Source organism: Cricetulus griseus, chromosome 5 (genome assembly GCF_003668045.3).
Source record: "Cricetulus griseus strain 17A/GY chromosome 5, alternate assembly CriGri-PICRH-1.0, whole genome shotgun sequence".
Classification (NCBI taxonomy): Eukaryota; Metazoa; Chordata; class Mammalia; order Rodentia; family Cricetidae; genus Cricetulus; species Cricetulus griseus.
The window spans coordinates 28,154,548-28,178,906 of record NC_048598.1 but is presented as its reverse complement, the minus strand read 5'-3'; the positions used below and the strand labels follow the sequence as shown (position 1 = coordinate 28,178,906).

Below are 24,359 nucleotides of genomic sequence, written 5' to 3'. Positions count from 1 at the left end.
ACGCATACACACACACACCACTGTTAAAACTCAAATTTTCTATCACTAAAGGAATTTTAATTGAAATGAAAATTAATTTAATTTTCAAAAAGTCTATGAGTGACATGCATTGCACGATTGGTAAAGTCTGTTTGAGTGATTGGTAAGGTCTGTTTGAGTGATTGGTAAGGTCTGTTTGAGTGATTGGCAAGGTCTGTTTCATGGTAAGTATTAATTAGTCTTGTTATTATTCTTTCTTTTCTTCCCTGTCTATCTCTCTCTTCCCCTCCTCTCTCTCTCTCTCTCTCTCTCTCTTCTATCTCTCTCTCTCTCTTCTATCTCTCTCTCTCTCTCTCTCTCTCTCTCTCTCTCTCTCTCTCTCTCTCTCTCTGTGTGTGTGTGTGTGTGTGTGTGTGTGTGCTGGGGATCAGACCTAGCATCCCACACATGCTGGACAAGCCCTGTCACCACTGAGCTGCATTCCCAGACTCTCGATAGTATTCTTTCATTTGATTTATTTTATTTATCTGTGGAGCTGCATTGTACTATACCACAAAATTATTTTAGTGTTATAAAAATGCTTTAAATTATATTTAATGTTATAATTACATTACATTTAACCATTTTCTAGTAGGCTAGAGCCCTAAATCTAAAATATCCAATAAAGATTGTATTTTGCAATTAAGTGTTGCAAAATTCTGTATATGAAAACTTAGTCTTCAAGGATTTTCCATAACATTCCAATTTTGACACAAGCTTATTTATCTTTTTTTACCAAGTATGAAATGAATTATGATGATGAATAAAAAATTCTCACAAATTCCCCAAACTCTGCTATTTTCATTTTAAAATGTCTATGCAGTAGAATAAAGTTCATTATACAATACCAGCATTAATTTTCCCATTGTGTAAACTATGGCTTCTGGAGGAATATCCTGGATCTTTGCATGCACAAAGACATTCACTGTGTTTAATAAATAGGAAGAAAGAGATCACAAAAAATAAGTAACAAGGGAGATTTAATGAATGAGTGCCCTAAAGGGTGACCAGAGTCTCTTTACAGAACTTCACTTTCACAAAGCTTGCATGCACCATTTCATATTTAAAAACATACTGGGGGCTGCATTGAAAGTAATTAGTACCTCATGGCAGAAGTAAACACGCTATAAAGCTGACCACAGACTGAGCAGGAAATTAACAGAACAGAGTAAATATAAAATGAGGGAGAACTCTTATGTAAGGGGTTTACTCTACCACAGGGTGAACAAGGCCTTCTGTGCCCTATTACAATTCGTTCTGTCCATTTCTCTTCTTTTCAATTTAGAGTTTAACTTTGATTACAAATTCAAAATCAGATTTACCAAAACAAACAACAAACCACATTTCAAAACCACTTCCTCTGAAAATCTGTTTCTATTATGTTTTATAGTATGTAGATTACAAAATGAGAACTATAACATTTCTGTTTTATTCTAAAAGTAAAATAATCTGCTATGAAAAGAGTAAAAGCACTGAAAACAGTATCCTCCAGTTATCCTAGTAATCCTGTATGTACTTACAGGATACATTCCATGTGCAAATCTGCTGTTCACTATTTATTTCTGGGTGTTCATAATTCACCTTTTAAACTTAATTAAAATTGTCATTCAAGCATACAAAATGCTATCTTACATTAAAATGAGAAATGAAGTTCTCCTTGTGGACATCTATTTGTATTGCCATAGCAACTATTTCAGTACCTACATGTATATCCTAGCATCCTGTTTTGCACAGGTTTAAAGCCCACTGAACATTAAATTTGAGTGGGAGCCATTAAATATTCACAAATAGATTTGATGACACTAGGAAAATCAGTCACACACCTAGAAGGCAATTCCTACATAGGTTCTTCTTCAAGACAGGCAGCATGTTCTGATTGTGGCCTCTGCATTGAGCAGCCCTGGGAAATAAACAGAAGTCAAAGCCGTCACAAGGACAGAGCCATCACAAACTTACCCTGGTCTGCTTTGCATCTGCACCTAACACAGTGCCTGGGATGCTTGAGGTGCTGGTGTTGGTGCTGGTGGGAGTTGTGTAATCATTGCTGGGCTAAATTGAAGGACTAATGATTTATTAGAAATAAGGATACTGGGTTATTTTCATTTTGCTCAGAAATGTATTAATTTTGTGGGCAATTATAAGCAGTTGCATTGTCTTATTACCAATTTGCCTCACCTTAAAATTTCATCTGTTGGAAACCTGATCCTCAATGAGACTATATCAGGATGGGGCCTTTGGGAGGGTCTTAAGTCATGGAGTCACAAGCCTCCCTTATAAAGAGAACCATAAGTGGAACTCTTTCACCCTCTGTGTGCCATGTGTGACTATGATGAAGGGAGCAGTCTGTACCAGAAAGGGGCCTTGTGAGAGCACCACCATGTTGAAACCCACATATACCCTCTAGAACCATGAAGAATGGCTGTGCTTAGATGCCACCCAGTCTAGGGGACTTTGTTATAGCAACTTAAAGCCACCCCAATCTCAGATGTGTTAGAATACAAGAAGAGCACTAAGATATGTCTCATCTGACATAGGGTTGGAGCTTTAATGTCAGCCCTCGAGAAGTTGAGAGATGGATGGACTGTGAATGGCATGACAGCTTGGGATATGGAGTGTGTCTGTGTGTGTTCTAGTCCATTTATAAAAAATGAATTATTTTATCTTAATTTAAGGTGCAGGGCTTTAAAGGGGTATTAAGAGCCCCTACCAAATTCTCAGGGGTACAACTCAAAAGTTTTGACTTTAATGTCAAAGTTCAGATGCCTTCTTCCTCAACCTATCCAGAAAAGATATCATGAGTCATATAATGTAACAAATATTTAATCATAAATTGTGATAAGGAGATGGATCAGTGTATAAAATGCTAATTGTGCAAGTGTGAGGACAGGAATTTGGATCCCCAGAAGGGGATGTGGTCATGGCAGCTCTCCTGTAACCTCAGGGTTTAGGAGGTAGAGACAGGAGATGCTTGGATCAAGATGACTAACCAGACTACTGAATCAGAGAGCTGTGGTTTCAAGTGGGAGACCCTGCTTCAATATATATAAGGTAAAGACCATCGAGGAAGATATCTCCTCGTGTCAACATCAGCCTCTACATGCATATGCCCACAGGTATATGTGCACCCGAACACACATATAATCACATACATATGCCTATATATTACATATACACATGCAAAAACAATTAAATAATTTTAAAAAGAGCATCACCATCATACGTAGCATGGAGTCAGAGGAGTGAGCAATGTTAAATCAGTCATGTAAAAGCTAAGCAGAAATTGTATCTGACAACCTCTTACCCTGCAAAGTAGGTCACATTCTGTCTTTTGTAGAGCCTATAAAGGCAGCAGGAAGATATTACTTCCCTCTATAGGAATCCCCTGTGGGGTCTTAGCAAATAGAACAGTGACAGCTTCAAGTTGGGAAATGCCATGTCTTAACCCAGCAGACTGTGGAGGAAGATCACTTAGTAAAGGCAGCATGCAGCTCACATAGGGCAGCTCAAGGAACCGCATGCCTACCGGTTGTTGCATAAAGCCTAACCTGGGAGGGTGGCCTCCTTATCAGTCCTCTTTGTGCTTCTTAGCGTGCAGAGATAAAGATCCCCTGCTTCTCCTTCAAGACACTTCCTCATGGACTCTTCTATTAAGTGTTAATGTTATAACTCACAGGGAGTTGCTTAAGCTTTTGTCTTTCCTCAGCTTCCTGATCATTGTTAACATTCAAATCTTATTGATCATGGAATCGGGAGTTTATCTAATAGTAGACATTAGTTATAGTTAGTGTTAAACCTCTCTTGGTGGGAGAGATGAAATGCACTCGATGGTTGATTTTTACCTTAGAACAAGAGTCATAGTCTCAGGTGTCTACGATAGCCAGGGCTGTAGTTAGATGAACAAAGATTACAATGGACAGTAGTGAACAGAAACTAAAAACACAAACAACCAAATGACAAACCACAGCTAGGACTCTGGATCGGCCAGACTTTGTGCCAGAGTTTGGCTATGCCACCAGATCTCTGAAATTTGCATTTTGTTTGTTTTTTAAAGAGCAATCAGTGATGGATGGCCCTAAATAATACATTCAGTTTTCTAAGTGATACATTCAGTTTTTTAATGGTACATTTTAATTTACTTTCATAACATACAATCCTAACAGACTACATCTAAAAGCTATGAGTTGGTGACCTTGGCTATAGCCCACAGGACCATAAACTGTAGGATTACAGCAAACATGCATTGAGCATATATTCCATGCTTCCAATGTGCTATAGAAAACACCAGAGATGCTGAACATACATGCCAAACCTCTTCCCTTGAGGAACCCACACTCCATCAATCAAAATGTGCAGAATTCTAATAATTATCAGTAAGAAATACTATACCACAGATATTTAATTTGTGAGTACAATAAAAATAATATGTAACAGAATCAGAGATGAAGGAAGAAGTAACTGGTATTTGTGTTGGCTTCAGAAAGATGGGCATGCTTTTATAGAAAGAATTAAATGGAGCAAGAATACTCTAAACAAAAACAGCTGTATAAGCAGAGAGCCTGGGTAGCATAGCACTGGGCATGTCTGGGAAACAGGCAGGAGGTGTGGGTGATAGATACAGAGTAAATGGCAAGAATCGCGTATGATGCAGTGGATGAGAATTAACACAGAGACCCACAACTAGACAATGTGCAGAGAGTGAGAGACTGTGGAGTACTCAGTCTTAAATGGGATGTCTTTATTAAATCCCTTCCCCTCAAGGCTCAGGGATTTATGGGAAAGGAGAGGTGGAAAGATTCTAAGAGCCAGAGGTGGTGGGTGAGGAAACAGTGTCTTCCAGACACAAAACTGATACACACATTAACTCAGAGTCTGTGACAGTGTGCACAAGACCTGCACAGGTTCAAAGCAGACAAAATCCCAGCACTGAGAAGAAGTGGACACAAGGTCCCACCCTTCACTAAGAAGCTATTCACAAATGGTACCTGCTGGGAAAGGGAATACTAATTTTCTCCAATAGAGTAATACTGAGTATATCAACCATACTCCAAGGAGTTTCCATCTACATGCTCTTTTGTTTTGATATTTTTGTCTTACTGACTTTTCTTTGTATTAGTCAGTTATTCTTTTTTATTTTTCATTTTGCTTCTTTGTAGTTTTCTTTTTCGTGGTTGTTTTTCAGAGAGGGAGAGAAATAGCAAGGTTAGGGGGTAGGGAGTTGGGGAGGATTTAGGAGGAGGTAAGGGAGAGGAAAACATATTTATAAAATATAGTGTGAAAAAAAATTTAAAAAAAGGGTTGATTATGTCGAGGAACAGGAAGAAAACCACACCAGAGCATATCATGACCAAATGGCCAAAACCCAATGATAAAGCAAAACTATTGAATGTAGTCAGAAAAATAGACACCATATACAGGGAAGGGAAAAGTTAAGAAATGGTAGCAGACTTCTCGATCTGTGGTCAGTGAAAGCCATGTGACAGTGTGGGGCATCCTTGACTTACTGTGGTGGCATATACTTGAATCATAGAACACGAGGGTATCAAGCTGGTACCAACCCTGAAGGTCCTTCTCTATTGGCCAGCTTTCATAGTACTGGAAGATGCTATGCCCACAACTGGAAGAAGAAAATAATCACCAGTCTTAGCTGTAAACTCTAGGATCTATAACAAGCTATGAGGTATTGTCTTAGTTGATGATTTAGGTGAGAGAGTGAAGCCCATTGTGGCTGGTACCTTGCCTGAGCAGGTGGTCCTGGATGCTATAAGAAAGCAGGCTGAGCAAACCAGTAAGCAGCACTCCTCCATGGCTTCTGCCTAAGACCATGCCTCCAGGTTCCTATCCTGACTTCCCTCAGCAATGGAGTATGACTTAAGAGGTACAAACTAAAACAAAACCCTTTACTTCTCAAATTGCTTATGGTGTGTTTTATAACAGCAATGGAAACCCTAATAAGACACCGATCAAACACAAAAGGATAAACTATGTATCATCTCATTAATATGACATGATATAAAAACAAAGTTTTAGTGAAAGCAAGCAAGTGAACTGTTTCTTGGATAGGAGAGCATGGATCGCAGGTAGCATAAGGACACTTTGAGCAAAAAAAGTCGAACCATCCTCTACATTCACCTTGACCGGCCATCAGACTATATGCATTGGTTAAAACTCACCAAGTATTATGTTTAAATTTGGTGAGCTTTATTATATACCAATCAAAGGAAATAACAAGAGGGAGGTGAAGAAGATGGCTGGGAAAAAAAAGAAGGGGAGAGCAGGGCTGAATCAAGCATTCCTCTTTTCAAAAGTGAAATCACTTCAGGAAAAATAGTTCCCACTGGTCCTTGGCCCATCATATAAACCACTTCAGGCTCGATTCCCTGTGCTCTGATGAGCTCACCTTCTACCAAGCAAAGCAAACTCCATCCCATAGAGTAACCTTGGCATCAACTGATGATAGTGAAAAAGTTGGCTTAATTGAATGAGGAATGCCTCTGGCAAAGAGGAAGCCAGTCCCTCTTGATTGCCGGGGACCCTGGCCTCTCCCCTTCCTGCTCTCACTTGCTCCATCTCTACCATGTCTCAACCCTCCAAACTCCTTTTAATCTAGGTTCTTCTTCAAAAACGGAAGACTAATTTCTACATCGTCCCTCTGCTGCTGCTGGAGGGAACACCCAGGATGCATAGGTTGTCAATAGGTTTTTCACAATGAAGTAAGGAATCTTCACTTCTGAGACAGACTGGTCTCCTATGCCCAAGGAATAGACTGCATACAGGAGCTAGATGCTGAGACCATGGGGTGGAGAAGAATTGGAATGGTCCAATGGCAAGGAGCAACAAAGAGACAAAAACAGGGGGGCATGATTGCAGTAAAAAAAATATGTTTTCAGTGCCAAACAAAACAATATGTAAACGGCACACACATCCCATGCCAGCAGCAAGCTAGTATGTCTCGTGAAGGACTCAGAAGAAAAAATACTGATTCTCATATTATGAGATGGCTTACTGATGAAATGCGATTTGAGTCTCTGATTACATATAATCAGTTGTTCCAATACCCTGAAATCGTAGTCAGTCTTAACTAATCTTCACTAGTAGCAAGTGTTCTTCAGGTTATCGTGGTATTGTGTAGATGTGGGGATAGGGGTATGTGACTCTGATTATGAAAGTTGCTATGAAATGCAGGTTATTTGCAGAGAGCTCATCTCAGGTTCCCCATACTGGAAAGTGATGGAAAACCCAAGATATCTTTGTGGCTATTTCTTCTCCAGGGGCTTCTTACCCTGATCACACATTCCCAGCGGAGAGGATGGATGATGCTGTAGCTCCTGGAGGAGAGTACACCTATGAGTGGGTCATCAGTGAGGACAGTGGGCCCACACCAGATGACCCTCCATGTCTCACCCACATCTACTACTCCTATGAAAACCTGACCCAGGATTTCAACTCAGGGCTGATTGGACCTCTGCTTATCTGTAAAAAAGGTAAAAGCAACAACACCAGATTCAACCATAGCAAAGACGCTGGGGTGGCTGGGAGATTATACTGGGGTGAGCTTGGGAGAACCTTGGTACCTTCTTGTAGGTGAGGCAGGAGAAGGCCGTGGAGACCAGATCGTGGATGAGGGAAAATGGCACCTGGCACCGGCTTTTCCTATTTCTTCTAAAACCTCCCTTCATCTTAGTCATGGCAACTTCCTTCAAACCTGTTCTTACATTGTGCCTGTATGTTTGTATGGCCTCAAAGCCAAGTCTATTTATTTTAAAGTGTGCAGCACCCTGCTCACTGAGAGAGTTCCTGGAAAGGACACTGGCTGGTACAACTGACATAGCTGAGGTTTCTTTTGGTGATTTGGTTTATAAGAATGAATACTCGAACTCTCTTTCTTTGTTATTATTTGGTTGAGGATGGGTTGGTTGGTTGGTTGGTTGGTTAGATGGTTGGTCTTTTATTATTTTAGTAGACAGGGCCTTGAACTCATAGTGATATTTCTCCCTTAGCTTCCCAAGGGGTAGGATTACAGGTGTGAAGTGAACCACCTTTGCCAGCTCAGCTTGCTTTCTTATAAACAAGTTGAACACTTTAGGTGTAGTCCACAGATTTCATGAGTGTCAAGCTTTGCTGACCTATGTAGATATGTGTCTTTGAGACCTGGGATTTGAGGACCTTAAGGAATGGGGCAGACTATGGTCTAATGCTATAGACAATTTTACGTCAGTTTCAGTGTACTTTCATACACCGATGAAATGAAGAAAGCACTGATCCAAAGAAGGTTGTTTGAGTTCAGAAAAACATGATCAGAAAAACATGTAAATAAACTCCAGTAAGCACATACTAAATATTGACAGAGCAACCCTTTCCCAGAACTTTCTCAGGGCAGACCAGTTTAAACACCATTGCCTGGCACATACCGTAGATTGTATCTGGGAAGGCACGAAAGCAAGGTAAAAAGCCATATCCAGATTCAAGGTACATGAAGAAACACTCAGCACATCCTTTCACTGTTGGGTTCAATAGTTATGATCTGACATCCAACAAGAACAAACGTCTTATAAATCATATGTAAATGTTTAACATGGGAGGCACAAAATACATCCAAAAACAATCCAGGGAACAAAATACACCTGAGGTAAAAGGCCCTCGGCCTTCCTGGAGCCTCTCTCACAGTTCCCCAAGGCACAAGTTCACCATGTGTCATTCTTTTGACCATGTTCTGACAGTGAGGAATTCCATTAGCTATGCTTCTTAGAAATACATTTGACTTTCTCTTCTTCTCTTACTCTGAGAAACCTCAACTCATCTTTCATTGAAACAATCAAAGAACCACAGCAAACTGCATCATGGGGATAATGTCATTTATGTCTATACACAGATCATATACCCAGCTATTTATTCATCATACTTTTTGATTTCCTGGGATATAAAAGATACTGTAATTGTATTGAAAAAGCTGTTAATCTTATAAAAGGCATTTTCACTTTATCACCATTTTTACTCATATTAGGATGGGTTTATCTTGACACAAGCATTTTTTCTCTAGTCGAGTGTCCCATTTATGTATAAATGAGGAAGCTGTATTCAACATGGGGTGTTGTGTTGTACCATCTGAGACAAGGTGTATGTTCTGGTCTAGAAGACCGGAATAATGGATGGTTTTCATTGTTGATGGTGTTTGTTTTGGGCTCCCTCCCCCCCCCCACCGCCAAGTGAACAACTGTCAATTTATTTCATATAAATACCCTTTTTGAAAACTTTTTTATTGATTTTTTGTGGATTTCATATCTCATCCCAATCCCATTCATCTCCCCATCCCTTCATATCCTCCCTCTGTCACTGCAACATCCCCCCAAAACCAAAACAAAATAAAATTTAAAAGAAAAGAAAATTCTCATCATGATAGCCACAGTGTGGCACAGTGAGTCACATAGTATACCCTTTAGTCCACACATCTTTACTTTCAAGTGTCCACTGCAGTGACTCCTTCAAAGGCTCCAGCAGATCACAGATGGGGTGGATGTTGAGATGAGCCAACTCATATCCCTGGTTCTGGGCCTGGGGGGTTGCTGGGTTGGTCAGCCCACCAGCTCTCTCTTGTGATCATCACCAGGGTGAGCTCTCCAACACCTCCCTGACTAGCTCACCCCAAACAGCAAGCAGCAAGGGGTGGGGCCAGTTCTCCCACTCTCACATCCTCACAGTCAGCTCATCTGCACCTATACCACCAGGGCCAGGTGCTACTGTGTTGTGCAGGCGAGGGTGCAGGGGTCACTCTCTGCAGCCAGTGAAGGGCAGGTCCAGATCTTCTACTCTCATGACCTCAGGGTCAACTCTCCCACCCACCACAGGCAGCAAAGGGCAAGGGAAGGGAGTTTTGGGGGTTTTTTGGGGGAGTAGACTTTTACTGCATAGTCAAGAATGGACTTGAACTCCCTATATAGCCCAGGGTGGCCTTGAACTCATGATTCTCCTGCTTCAGCCTCCTGAGTACTGACATTATAGGAAAACATCATAAGACCTGGCTGGGAATGTATGCTTCCAGTTTATATCATTACTTGTTTCTGGCCCCAATGCGCATGTATGGGGACACTAAAGGTACCTTTCAATCCAGAAAGTGTTAGAAGCATGTCTCTTCTCTCTCAGGCACACTAACCGAGGATGGAACACAGAAGATGTTTGACAAGCAACATGTGCTGCTGTTTGCTGTGTTTGATGAAAGCAAGAGCTGGAGCCAGTCACCATCCCTGATGTACACAGTCAATGGCTTTGTGAATAGGACGATGCCAGGTAACACAGGAGCCATGCACCATTCAGCAAGGCCAGTGTCACCAGTACCTTGGTCCTATAGTTTCTGTAAGGTAGCTTAGCACACTGGTTTCCAATGCCTAGTGGCAACTTATCACCCTTCTGTGCAATGATTCAGTGACGCCCGTGGTTTTTTTAATCATCCTCGTCTTCTTTTGTGTTTCCCAGGAAGTACAACAGATAAATCAGAAGGAACCGTGCTTAGAGGGAAATGCTGACCAGACCCACTTGAGGGCTGGCACAGGTGACGCTGACCACACCCACTTGGGCTAGCGTCACCTGTGCCAGCCCCTAAGTGGGCGTGGTCAGCATGTCCCCCTACAACCGTGTTTGTTACAGCCTTGTTAGGTGTGGCATCTGAGCATATCACTTCTATTCAAGTACAGAGTTACACTCGAATAAGAATGGTCAACTGAACGAATGAAATAAAGAGGGCTGGAGAGATGTCTCAGTGGTTAAGAGCACTGGCTGCTTTTCCAGAGGTCCTGAGTCCAATTCCCAGCAACCACATGGTGGCTCACAGCCATCTGCAATAGGATATAATCCCCTCTTGGTTGTGTGCATGAAGACAGAGCATTCGTGAACATGAAATACATACATAAATAAAACTTTAAAAAAGAAATAAAGATATTTGTAGTAAAGAAAAACAGGAGTGTGCTCTACTATACAAATATGTTGTTAGCTGTTCAAAAGTCCATTGATAAACAATATTCAGCTATATGTAGAAGGTTTTCTCTTCCCATCTGCAGATAGAGTTTTGTTAAAAAAAAAAAAAAAGTAAAATCCTACCAACTGTTAAGTGGGGGGGGAACTGACTTCCACTGTACTAGTCAATTTTATGTTGCTATAATAAAATACTGAATGCTGGCTACTAAATAAAGAAAAGATGTTTTAAAAGAAATCAGTTTTAGAAGCAAAAAATCAAGACTGGCAGGCTCAGCCTCTGGGGAGGGACCACTTGTCTGTGTCATAGCAGGGCAAAGAAGCAAAAGGGAAATGGCTACATTGTAGAAGCCAAGAACAGGGATGGGATGGCCTTGTTTTATAATAACTTATTCTCATGAGAATTAACCAAGGTCCCATGAGGACTACATAAATCTCTTCCAAGGACAGTACCTCCAGTGACCTAACCACCTCCCAGTAGGCTCTGTGTTTGAAAGGTTTCACCACCTGAAATGCACCACACAGAGCCAAGCTTTTGTCATGTGAGCCTTTTCAGAGACATGCCATAACCATAGCAACTGCCTATACCACTTCGTCTATGTCCTTCTAGTAGAACTGACTTAGAATGAAAAATCCAGAATATTCACACATATATGATACACAGTGTGTGTGTGTGTGTGTGTGTGTGTGTGTGTGTGTGTGTGTGTGTGTGATGTAGTAATAACAACTCAGGGAGAAAGCCTAGATTTGCTGTTTCTTTGCTCCCAATGTGACTGGGAATCTGCTCATTTGCTCTGTGGGAGATCCTAACCTTAGCTTCTGTACTAGATATACATTCAAATTTCAAATCTACAATTACAAGATAATTGGCTAAAATTGGTCCCTTATGATATATACATATACAAACACACACACACACACACACACACACACACACACACACATATATATATATACATATATATATATATATCCGAAGTATATATGTATATTATGTATATATATATATATATATCCGAAGTATATATGTATATATTATGTTTATGTTGTTTTGGGAAAATGAGAATATTTCCCTATTAAAAAATTCTAGGGGCTTCTGAGATGGCTCAGCAGGTAAAGGTGCTTTTCTCCAGTTCTGATGACCTAGGTTCGGTCCCTAGGACCCACATGGTAGAAAGAGAAAACCAACTTTCACAGGTTGTCCTCTGATTCCCACATGTAAGTCATGGCATTTGTGCCCATGCACATACACGAAATCAATAAATAACTGTAAACAAAAATAAAAATTCTAAATTTCATTATGTACCAATATCACAAATAGCTTCTTTTACAAAGAGACAAAAATTGTCAAGAGTTGAGGTCTAGTATTGCTTTAAGTTTTTATTCTATTTCATTTGGCACCATCTTCTGCCTGGCTCATGCAGCTCTGGGTACCGATTCTGAGTTCCAAACCTAGGTTCTTGCAAACCTGAGACTGAGCTAACTGACATCTACTTTGGAAGATCTGAATTCGAGCCTCATTCATTTCCCTGCCTCTGTGCTGTCCTTGCCAACTAGTAGTCGCAATATGCTGTTTCCAGAAATGGAATTAACAATTGCATTATATGTGTCCTGACAGGGAGAATTATCCATGTATTTTATATATCAAAGCTGAAATAGTGAAACAGAGAGATTATGTAGTTGAAAAGAAGAATAATTTCAACTAAAAACAAAAGAGCAAGGTGAAGGGAAGAAAAATCCTCAGTAGACACAATACTTATGCCTGTAGGGCCCCATCCTTCTGTAGTAACATACACTGTTACAATACTACTGTAGACATGTTCATTGCTGGACTCAGAGTGAGCTGCTTCTGAAGTGGAGAAACACACACACACACCTAGCTACCTCCCAGCTTCCTGTTCACAATGATCTCACAAAGGACAAGCTCCTCTATGGATGAGAAGCCAATTCCCAGACCATCCATCCTCTTGTATCCAGTGATCATGGATCTGGGTAGGAGCCAAGACTGGACTCTTTCCCAGAGCAAGCGAGCATTTTCTTTATCACTGTGGCAACAAAGACAGCAAAGCTGAGCGTTTTCCTTGGTTTTTTCTTCCTCAGTTGTTATCAATCTGCCTGTGAAAAGCTTTTGGTGCCCAGTTACAGTGAGGACATCAGTAACACAGAGAGTAATCCGTTGTCACTAAAAGAATTTAAACGTGGGTAAAGACACAATAGAACATTTCCTCAGCACATTTCACACTTCCTTCTACTTTGACAGAACTTGACCTCTCATGAGATTCATGAGAGGATTAGGTACTGACATTCTGGCCTATGGGAGATGCTAGTGACCTTCCAACTGAAGCCAGTCACCCCATCTTGTCCAGGACTTTATCAACTCATACACTGAGAGCTCTGTGTCTCAAGGAACCTCTTAGTACCGGACAAATCAGGATGGTTCATCACATATTCAGCTGCCCCTAGCCTTAATCCTTTAGCTGTCCTTGTAGTTCTGGGGAAATGGCCCCATTCTAAGTTCTATCCCCCCCGCCCCCCGCTTTGAGGTATTACTTGCTACTTGAGTTGTGACTCTTTTTTTCCCTGCCACTGTGTGCTTGGATGTTGTCTCCCCTCAGATATAACAGTCTGTGCGCATGACCACGTCAGCTGGCATCTGATTGGAATGAGCTCCGGGCCAGAGTTGTTCTCTATTCACTTCAACGGCCAAGTCCTAGAGCAGAACCAGCACAAGGTGTCCACCATCACACTGGTCAGTGCTACGTCTACAACTGCAAACATGACTGTGAGCCCAGAAGGAAGGTGGATTGTTTCTTCTCTCATCCCAAAGCATTACCAAGGCAAGGAACCTTTTAGACCATCTTGTGTTGAGTGCAGCTTCATTCGTTCTTTTAACCTTTTAGCCAACCCCACCTAGATGGCTCATCATGGTTCCCAATGACACCATTGCATCCTCAGCTCTTAGACTCATGACCCACTGGCTGGAGATGAAGGAAGCGCAGGCATTGACAAAGACGTTTTAAAGCAAAAACTGAAGAGGTCTCTACTTTCATGAAAGAGGAAGAAAACTAACACTTCTGTAGATAAGTTCTTTGGTGTGTTTCACATGTAGCTAAAGGAAGGAACTCAGAGACTAGATAGAGCAAAGCAAACATCCACGAATTTGAAGAAGTACAGAGTTACCAAGACTGATAAGGTCAAACACAAGAATAGGGTCCTGTACAATGAAATGAGCACAAAAGCCTGGCACAGAAAAGAACACAATTAATGTGTGTTGAATGGAACATAAGTGATACATTCTCTTTTTGTTTTACTGAGGAAGGGTCATACACTGTAGCCCAAGCTGGCCTAAAACTCACTATGGTCTCTAAGCTGGCCTTGAACTCATGACAAAACCTTCCTGTCTCAGCCTCCCTAGTACTGAGATTATGGGCATGAGCCACCACACCAGCTAGAAATGGACTTCAAAGAGCATCAGTGAGTTCTCCTGAACCAGCAGGAGTTAACTGTCATGTCACAGGTTTTTGCTTTTAGACTGTTAAAAGGAGCATTCAAGCTAAAAGAGATGGAAATCTAAGCAAATTCTGTTACTATAGGAAACCAAACCAGGTGTGTAGGCACTTGAGGAATAAATATTGTATGAGATCATTTTGTTTTCATTCGGAACAATGAAAATTATGTTGGAGGTGATGACACTGATAAACTATCACTGTGGTATATTTGTTAAGGAATAAAGCAAAAATAAGACCAAAATTAAGGACAAGTGGTATTATGAGTTATTACTAATCACATTAAGTATATAATATTGAGTTCTTCATTTAGCAAAGGGACAAATAACAAGAAAAGACAAAATTTTTATATTTGGTTATTTTGAAGAGAAAAAGGAGGAGGAAGAGACAGAGCAATGTTAAAGATTAAACCCAGGGCCATCTACATACTAAGCCCACACTTGACCATAGAGCTTTACCCCAGCCCTAGTCCCAGGGTTTTAAGTTTGTTCCTGTACAGAAGAAAAACAGGGAACCTTTCCAACTTCTTCCACTAGCCCTTGCCTCTCACCCTGCTTTCTACTCTTGCCTCCTTGGTGACCCATTAAAAGAGTGCTAGGCCCAAATGGCTAAAAGTTGTCTGAACATTGCTATGCTGTTATTATTTGTCTCCCATTAATTATTAATTGTCTCCCATCAAAATACGCATTTTGATGAAATTTTCTCTTAAATTCTTTTATATCTTAATCCAGCTGGGATGCAGGCATACATTGACATTAAAAATTGCCCAAAGAAAACCAGGAGTCCCAAGACACTCACTCGAGAGCAGAGACGGCACATGAAGAGGTGGGAGTACTTCATTGCTGCCGAGGAAGTCATCTGGAACTACGCACCCGTAATACCTGCAAGCATGGACAAGTGAGTTGGGATTCAGGAGACCATTTGAAGATTAGAAAAATGTTCCTCACAGTCCCTACCGTGTGAGGCTGAAGTCTGATGTCATGAGTGGCCAGCTCTCAAGGGACTTGTGTATTGGTTTCCACCTAAACATTCTTATCCTCATGAACATTTAATTACACCTAATTTACCATAAAAATGTGGCCTGGTGATGATAATCAGAACAAAGGCAGCTAGAACTCACTGAATGCTTGCTGCTGCTAACCCTAGTAGTAGATGTTTGCAAAGGCCTTCACATCAGTTCCACAAGTTCAGTGCTACTCTTCTATTCTCATACCTGAGAGAAGATGCCAGAAAAATAAATAAAACTGGAAGTTCCGGTTGCTCTTCATATGCCATCATAATAAGGAAAATGAAAGTGAAATTTCACTGGGATGCTGTTCTGCACCTATCAGACTGGCAGGTTCACCTGGTGTAGTGACCATCTGTTGACGAGGTTGTGGGAAACAAAATCTATTGCACATTCTGGTGGCCCAGTGTGCTTCTAAAGCCATTCTGTGGGATAACTTGACAAAATATGTTAGAATTGTAAGAACATATAACCTTTTCCCAAACACTGTGCTCTTGGAATTTAATTATCCAAAAATATTCTTGTTCACAGGTGAAGGGCTGTGTGAGTGGGGTGCTCACTGCTGCACTGGTAATAGTAATAAAAAATTAGAATCAATTCCAAAAGTTCATCAACCAGAAAAGAGTATCAAGTTATATCACATTATTGCAATAGAATACTATGAATCAAAGAGAGAGAGAGAAGAAAAAGAGAGAGAGAGAGAGAGAGAAAGAAAGAAAGAAAGAAAGAAAGAAAGAAAGAAAAAAAGAAAGAAAGAAAGAAAGAGGGAGGGAGGGAGGGATGTTGTAAACTACACTGAGAATATTCCCAGAAGTAGCATTTTAGCTAACCCAAAAGGAGAACTTGTATGCACAAGCCCCTCATCCCACCCTGCACATCGTACTGGACTCCCTACTTGAAGTAGTTTAACTTTTGTTTTATTTCATTTCACTTTAAGGAAATACAGGTCTTTGCACTTGGATAATTTCTCCAACCAAATTGGAAAACAGTATAAGAAAGTTATTTACAGGCAGTATGAGGAAGAGACCTTCACCAAACGCACGGAGAATTCTAATATCAAACAAAGTGGGATTCTGGGCCCTATTATCAGAGCCCAGGTCAGGGACACACTCAAGGTAAGCTAAGACATAGGGAAGAATTGAAGTATGGAAGAGGCATCAGGGGTTCACAGTTTTCAATAATTTTAAATATATTCATAAAATTTTAAATTCAAACACAGCTTTTAGTTTTACTAAGTATTTCATTCATTTATAGCCTACTCAATAATACAAGGGGTCCTGACAGATAATCAAACTAGAAGGGAATAAAACAGAGTCACTGTCATTGGAGGAGTGAAGAATAGTAAGGGAGCAAAGAACGTGAGGCCAAAATAAGCATAATGAAAGAATCCATAGGTTGTCTGCAAAGTTAGTCGCAACTTCTATAGCAAACTAGTAAGGAAATATGCCTGAGCAAGATTACCTCCCTATGAACACAGCACGATTCACCTGAGGTAGAAAGCCGGGAGAAACGCCTTGCTTTCAGTGTCCTTGACAAGATCCTCACAACTGTTGCAAAAACAGAGGAATTGGGTGGCTTTTGAAAATATCATTTCTCTTTATCAGTGTGAACATCCGAGTCAGGAGAGTAAAGAGAAAATAACTCTTCAGGGAAGTCTAAGTATGTGGCTCTAATGACTGGTCTCTATTAAAGCTGCATTTATATGTGTTGGGCAGGCAAGATGATTCAGTGCATAAAAGGAATTTGATGCCAAGCCTGAATACCTGAGTTCGTTACCGGGGTCTATTGTGGAGAGAATCAACTCCCACTGGCTGTTTTCTGACCTCACATGCACACTGTAACATGCATGCCCTTAAACACACACCACACACACACATACCACACAAACATACACACATACACACACATACCACACACATACCACACACACACACACACACATATACACACACACCACACATACATACACACATACACACACATGTACACGCATACACACACACACACACACACACGTACACACATACACACACATACACACATATACACACACATCACACACATACACACACACATACATACATACACACACACACACACACACACACACACACACACACACGAGATAAATGTGCAAAGCTGTCATCTTCTTGTCCAATAGTTCTCATGATTGACCTTAAATACTGAAATAATGAATATGACTTAACTTTGTAGATCGTGTTTAGAAATATGGCCAGCCGACCCTACAGCATTTACCCTCACGGGGTGACTTTCTCTCCTTATGAAGATGAAGGCAACTCTTCCTCCACCCCAGGTGGGACCCTTTCATTTCTTCTGAATGAGACGACTGAGCTCTGAGGGACTTCCATAGTTTTCTCTTGTCCTATTTGCTCAGTGGTTATGACAGATACAGTCAGTAATACTCAAAGCGGGGATCCCTAAAAATCCCAGAGAAGCCTCTCTCACTTTAATAGTTAACAAAAATAATACCTTTCTGAGTGTCATTGGCGGCATCTAGTGGAGAAATGTTGAATGACCACATGCTGTCTGTAGTCCAAAGGGTTTAATACAAAAAGAATATTTCTTTCCTGATACTAATTACTCTAAATAAAAGCTAAGGTAGATATTTATTATGATGAAATAATTTCCATAAAAATTAATAATGTGCATTTTCTTTCAGGCAGTCACACCATGATCAGACCAGTTCAACCAGGGGAAACCTACACTTACAAATGGAACATTCTAGAGTTTGACGAACCCACAGAAAATGATGCCCAGTGCCTAACAAGGCCTTACTACAGTGATGTGGACGTCACCAGAGACCTCGCCTCTGGCCTAATAGGTCTGCTTCTAATCTGTAAGAGCAGGTCCCTGGATCAGAGAGGCATACAGGTATTTCATCTTTAAAGTAAACTTTAAAATACGGATTTCTCCTGGCTGGAGCAGATTAAGTCTCCCTGCTGGACACCAGAGTTTTTCCTTATAAAATACACCAAACATTAGTCTTCTTCAGCAGCAGTGTGATAATATTTATCACTGGGATCATCTTTTACATTGGTGCTCTTTCTGTTTTCCTTCGGACTCTCAGTTAAGAAAGTGTATCCCCAGTAAGATACTGGATTTTATTTTAGTTTCAAACCCCAGGCCTTTTGGTATTGACTGTGTGATGAAGAAGCCAGTCAAGCTCTTTAAATTCTTTCCTCTAATCAAATAAGTAATAACATTCTCCCTAGAAATCTGTTTACAGGGTGGCATAGGAGTGCAGTGTAAACTCAGTACCCATCTTTGCTGTTTTCAGACGCTACAGAGACAGGAAAGAGGAGGCCCTTAGAGCAAGGACATTTGGAGCCGTGGTTTGTTTGTTTGTTTGTTTGTTTGGCTAGTTTTTGTTGTTTTTTATTTTGTTTTGTTTTACGAGACAGGGTTTTTCTGTGTAGCCCTGGTTTTCCTGGAACTTGCTCTGTAGACCAGACTGGCTTCGAACTTGCAGATTCACCTGACTCTGCCTACCAAGTGCTAGGATTAAAGACTTGCACCATCACTGCCCAGCTGGCGCTGCAGTTTTTAGTGAAGTTGGAGCCTGTCAAAAGTCTTTCTTTGGTAAAACTAAGTTGCAGCAAAGAATGTAATTAAGAGACTGGATTTCTGAGTTCATTTTATTTTGAGACATGTTCTCATGTGGCCTAGCGTGGCCTCGAACTCACTATATGGGCCAGAATGGCCTTAGACTTTTGAAATTTGTCTTTTTTCCCAAATTTTTATTTTTTATTTATGTGTATGGGTGTTTTGCTTGCATGCATGTCTTTGTACCGTGTATACCTGGTGCCCATAAAGGCCAGAAGAAGGTGTTAAATCCCCTGGTACTGTAGCTACAGGTGGGTATAAGCTGGCATGTGGAGGATGGAAATTGAAGGCCAGGTACTCAGTGCATTCTCTTAATCACTGAACCATCTCTCCAGTCTGACCCCTTGTTTGTTTTTTGTTGTTTGTTTATTTCTGTTTTGAGAGAGGTTTCTCTTGTAGTTCAGGCAGGCCTCAAACCGATTATGTAACCTGGGATAACCTTGAACTTCTGTGCCTCTCAAGTACTGAGATTAGAGACACACATATGCCAACACACCAGGTATATGTGGTGCTGGGGATTGAACTCAGGGCTTTATACATGCTAGGAAAACACTTTACCAACTGAACTACATCCCCAGCATCCTGAGTTTATTATCTTTATTGAAAATGAGTAGTCTCATGTTATTCATCTAAAATTACCATTAGGCTAAATAATAGTGAAAGAGGTCTTCTCCAAAATAGGTGGATGTCTAGGAAAATCAGAACAGTTACAAGATCCTGATTTATTGATGTAGCAAAGGACAGAGAGAAGGACGGGTGTGAGGCTTTCCTGCTGCAGCTTCTGCTCATCCTTTTCACCATTTGGAACACATTCAGTCATTCATTTTGAAAAGTACTCGGTTACAGATATGCACTAACTTGCTGGTGTCGTACAGGGATAGCATTTTTCCCCTGGATAGTTTGACAGAGTTCTCTGATCCCTTCTGTCTGCTTTCTTGTATTAGCTTCGTCTCTGACAAGTGTTTGGTATATCATGGGCTCTCATAGGTGTCTGACATGTGGCTTCTCTGAACTCAATGACAATGGGGAAATAGGCACCCAACTAGAGCTTTAACCACTGCCCTTCCACCCTCCAGAGGGCAGCAGACATTGAGCAGCAGGCTGTGTTTGCTGTGTTCGATGAGAACAAGAGCTGGTACATTGAGGACAACATCAACAAGTTTTGTGAAAATCCTGAGGAGGTGAAACGTGATGACCCCAAGTTTTATGAATCAAATATCATGAGCAGTAAGTCAGAGCCCCCGTCTCTATCTGTCTTTTTCACTCTGACCGTCAAAGTGTGTCTTTTCCCCAAGGCAAAGATGTGATGACGTTATCCCCTCTCAAAAGCTACCTGTCCTCTCCTCACTCACAGTCCAAGGACTTGGTGATGGGATGCTGGGCACCCTGGGCAGCCAAAACTTCTTGTCTTTTAAGAAAATGTTCAAAGTCTAGTGATCCTTTAAGTCACAGTGGCTTCCTGCTTCCAAATAGTGTGTGTGTGTGTGTGTGTGTGTGTGTGTGTGTGTGTGTGTGTGTGTGAGTGCGCGCGCGCACGCGCGCACGCACGCGCTGTGCTATGCATTGTGTGTGGTGTATATTGTGATATGTGTGCTTGTGTGTGTGTTCAGTGTATATTAGTGTTGTGGTGTGGTATGTATGTGTATGTGTGGTGTATGGGGTGTGTATGATGTGTATGTGTGTGAGGTATGTGTGTGTGATGTGTGGTGTGTGTGTGTGTATGTCATTATGTATGTGTTTGAGTGTGTCTGATGTGTGTGTTTAAGTGTCCATGCTCTAGGCAGTGATGAAGGCTGGGAGGAAAGTCATTGAGGGACTTGATCAGTAGTACCTGAGAATTTTAGAAATGTGCATGACGAAGACCCTCCAGTGGATGCCAGGACAGAAATAAGATGTTTTGTAAAGAAAGCTGCAATCTCAAATCAGAGCCAAGCCAGGTGAGCTGAGTGTCATGAAGAGGCAGTGTGTGCAGAGGTCTGAAGAGAAAGCACACCCAGAGGAATTCAGAGCAGAAGGCAAGCTCTCTGAGCCATAGTTCTGATACTTGCTATGATTCCAAAGTAAGTCTGAGATGAATTTCACTGTGGCATTAGCAAGCAGTTTCCCCCAACAATCAGGCCCACCACATACACACACACAGAGTCCCTCCATCACCTTTACTGAGGAATAATCACCCTCTATGCTGGTGACTTTTCCAAGGACTGTTCATGGAGCCTCAGGACTGACAGGTGCCACATTCAGCTGTCTTTATATAATTTCCTTTCAGCAATGGGTCTGTGATAGCTCTCAACGAATAGCTCTAGACCAGTGCTGCCCAACAAAAATCATATGTGGGTAACTTACAGTAAAGTTTCTGGTAAGTTGAAAAATAAAGAGAAATAAGTGAAATTAATTAGAATAATGTTTTACCCAGCTCAGTATACTTCAGATTCTATCTTTTTGTTGTTTTGAGACATGGTCTCACAATGTAAGATATTACAATTTTTAAGTGTGTTGAAAAATTAAATTAGCTTTTTTACTGTCTTTGCAGTATACTGTGTATTCTATCCTTAAAGCACAAGTCAATGAAATCTACCTACATTCTACATTTCACTCATAGCTGTTTGTAGACAGTGTCCATAATATTAGACCATTTAGAAAAGCATCTAGACAGCACACAGGAGGCAGAGGCAGGTGGATCTTTGTGAGTTCGAGACCAGCCTGGTCTATAAGAGCTAGTTCCAGGACAGCCTCCAAAGCCACACAGAGAAACCCTGTCTCAAAAAACCAAAAAAAAAAAAAAAAAAGAAAGAAAGAAAGAAAGAAAAGAAAAAAGAAAAAGAAAAAAAGAAAAGCATCTGGAATGATACAGAAACTAAGAACACACACTTTCAGCAACTCAACATGTATTTGATACATAGTAACTTAAATTGGTTTTTTAATACCAAACACCATTAGGACTGTGGTCACAGTGGTAACCTGGTACAAGTTTGTGCCCTCAAATAAATCATAGCTTAACTGGATTACCATGCTCAATACATATATAAATAAAGATGTTGCCCAAAGTGGTGTTCCTTAAAAAGAAGATTAAAATATATGAACTCAATATTTCAATGGAAACTATTAGGTTAACTGTAGGTCAATTGCAAGTTACAGATAATAATAGATCTTGATGACAAATATGTTTAGTAAGCTCCCTTTTGTGACATTCATTCTTATAACTACTATGTCAAGAAGACAAAGTTCTTTTTTTTTGTTTTTGTTTTTGTTTTTGTTTTTGTTTCCGAGACAGGGTTTCTCTGTGTAGCTTTGGAGCCTATCCTGACACTTGCTCTGGAGACTCGCCTGCCTCTGCCTCCCAAGTGCTGAGATTAAAGGCGTGTGCCACCAACGCCCGGCCGAAGACAAAGTTCTTATCTATAGTCTTGTCTTAGACAATCTAAATCTAAAACTATGAGAATATATTTATAGCAGAGCATAAAGTAACATTTTATATTTGCTTGGTGGATGAATACTAAACCAATGTGAGTGAAAGCCTTTGTCTTTTCCCCCTCCGCTAACCCAGGAGCATCAGCCGTCACATGGGAAGCTTGAATGTGACCTACTCACACGTTAGACATCATAAAGTTTACCTTTAATGACCACTGTTTTAATGCAGCCAAATGAATGTAGGGGCATTTGTCTTGGGTGTAATTAGACACAGGTCCTCTTGTGGTACAGGCCTGGAATTTGACAGATTTTATTCTTTCAGCTATCAATGGCTATGTGCCTGAAAGCATATCCACTCTGGGATTCTGTTTTGATGACACTGTCCAGTGGCACTTCTGCAGTGTGGGAACTTATGACGATGTTTTGACTATCCACTTCACTGGGCACTCATTCATCTATGGGAAGAGGCACGAGGACACACTGACCTTGTTCCCCATGCGTGGTGAATCCGTGACTGTCACAATGGATAATATTGGTAAGCGTGTAGATATTTGAAGAGAAAATTGATGGAATCTCAGGTGGTATAGGTCTCCAGGACCCCTGCAGGCTTATCTTACCTTGCTTCCCATGGTTTATAATTGGGAAATTCTATTTGCACATCTCTGGAACAACTGGGCAGGAAAGACATGTGATGGCAGAAAGACAGGTGTAACCATGAAGATGAAGGACTCATAAAGATATTAGCCACCAGGCGGTGGTGGCGCACGCCTTTAATCCTAGCACTCGGGAGGCAGAGGCAGGTGGATCTCTATGAGTTCGAGACCAACCTGGTCTACAAGAGCTAGTTCCAGGACAGCCTCCAAAACCACAGAGAAACCCTGCCTTGAAACAACCTTCCCCCCCCCCAAAAAAGAGAGATTAGCCATGAAAGCAACCTTTGGTATCATTCCTCAAGTGTTGTTGACTGTTTTATAAAACATTGTCATGGGATTTGCCAAATAGGCTATAGTAAATGTCAAGCGGGCTCCAAGGACTCACCTATATTCACTTCCCCAGAGCTGGTATTACAGACCTGGGCTACCATGCCTGATTTTTTAAAACATGGATTCTGGGGATCAAACTCAGGTCTTTGTGCTAGTTGAGCTATCTCTTCAGTCCCACTTTTCAACTTATTTTTAGAGACCACCTCACCCTCAGGTGAACAATCATTAGATAATCCCTGGAGGCTGTCTCAGAGACAGCATTGGCATATAAGACCCACGTTCAAATCCCACTCTGCCACTCAGTGTTTTGCAACTTTAGACAGGTTACTTGCCTTTGCTAAGCCTTAAATCACCCATTGAAAAGCATGACAGTGTTTCATAGTTGCTTCAGAGCCTAGTTGTAGATAATGCCAAGTGCCTAGCACTCAACAAGTGTTTGCTATTGGAGATGTCCCAGGTCATCCTTAGTGTGTCAGTAATTCACTTTCAAAATGACTCAAACTCACCCTGCCCCCACATACATTATTTCTTAGAAATACCTAAATACCCCTTCTTTGTAGGAAGACAACCTCACCACCACCTCCCAAACTCAGACAAAATGTACAACTAGGTAGATGGTAATGACTTTCAAGGTTTTCTTTATCACTGATTTTCCTCCTTTCATTGATATATTCTAAAACAGCAATTCTTAAACAATCCAAACTGAAGATCTCTTTTTTTCTCCTTAATCAATACTTTAATGTTAGGTTCTGTTAAATACCCTAGCCTATAAGTACAATGATCCTGTGTTTAGATACCAAAACATTGTCAAGTTACATTTTTTAAAATTCCTAAACACGCTATTCTTAGTTT

General features: G+C 40.9%; 1 protein-coding gene across 1 annotated transcript in view; it reads left to right on the top strand.

The window, feature by feature from the left end:
* Positions 1–24,359, top strand: part of F5 (coagulation factor V) — a 65,376-nt gene that overhangs the window by 14,973 nt on the left and 26,044 nt on the right. Inside the window, exons 4-12 of the mRNA XM_027417161.2 lie at positions 7,287–7,499; positions 10,156–10,299; positions 13,596–13,817; positions 15,218–15,383; positions 16,430–16,607; positions 17,707–17,806; positions 18,173–18,384; positions 20,193–20,343; positions 22,847–23,059. Of these exons, the coding sequence (XP_027272962.1) occupies positions 7,287–7,499; positions 10,156–10,299; positions 13,596–13,817; positions 15,218–15,383; positions 16,430–16,607; positions 17,707–17,806; positions 18,173–18,384; positions 20,193–20,343; positions 22,847–23,059 (1,599 nt within the window). The remainder of the gene's footprint in view (positions 1–7,286; positions 7,500–10,155; positions 10,300–13,595; positions 13,818–15,217; positions 15,384–16,429; positions 16,608–17,706; positions 17,807–18,172; positions 18,385–20,192; positions 20,344–22,846; positions 23,060–24,359) is intronic.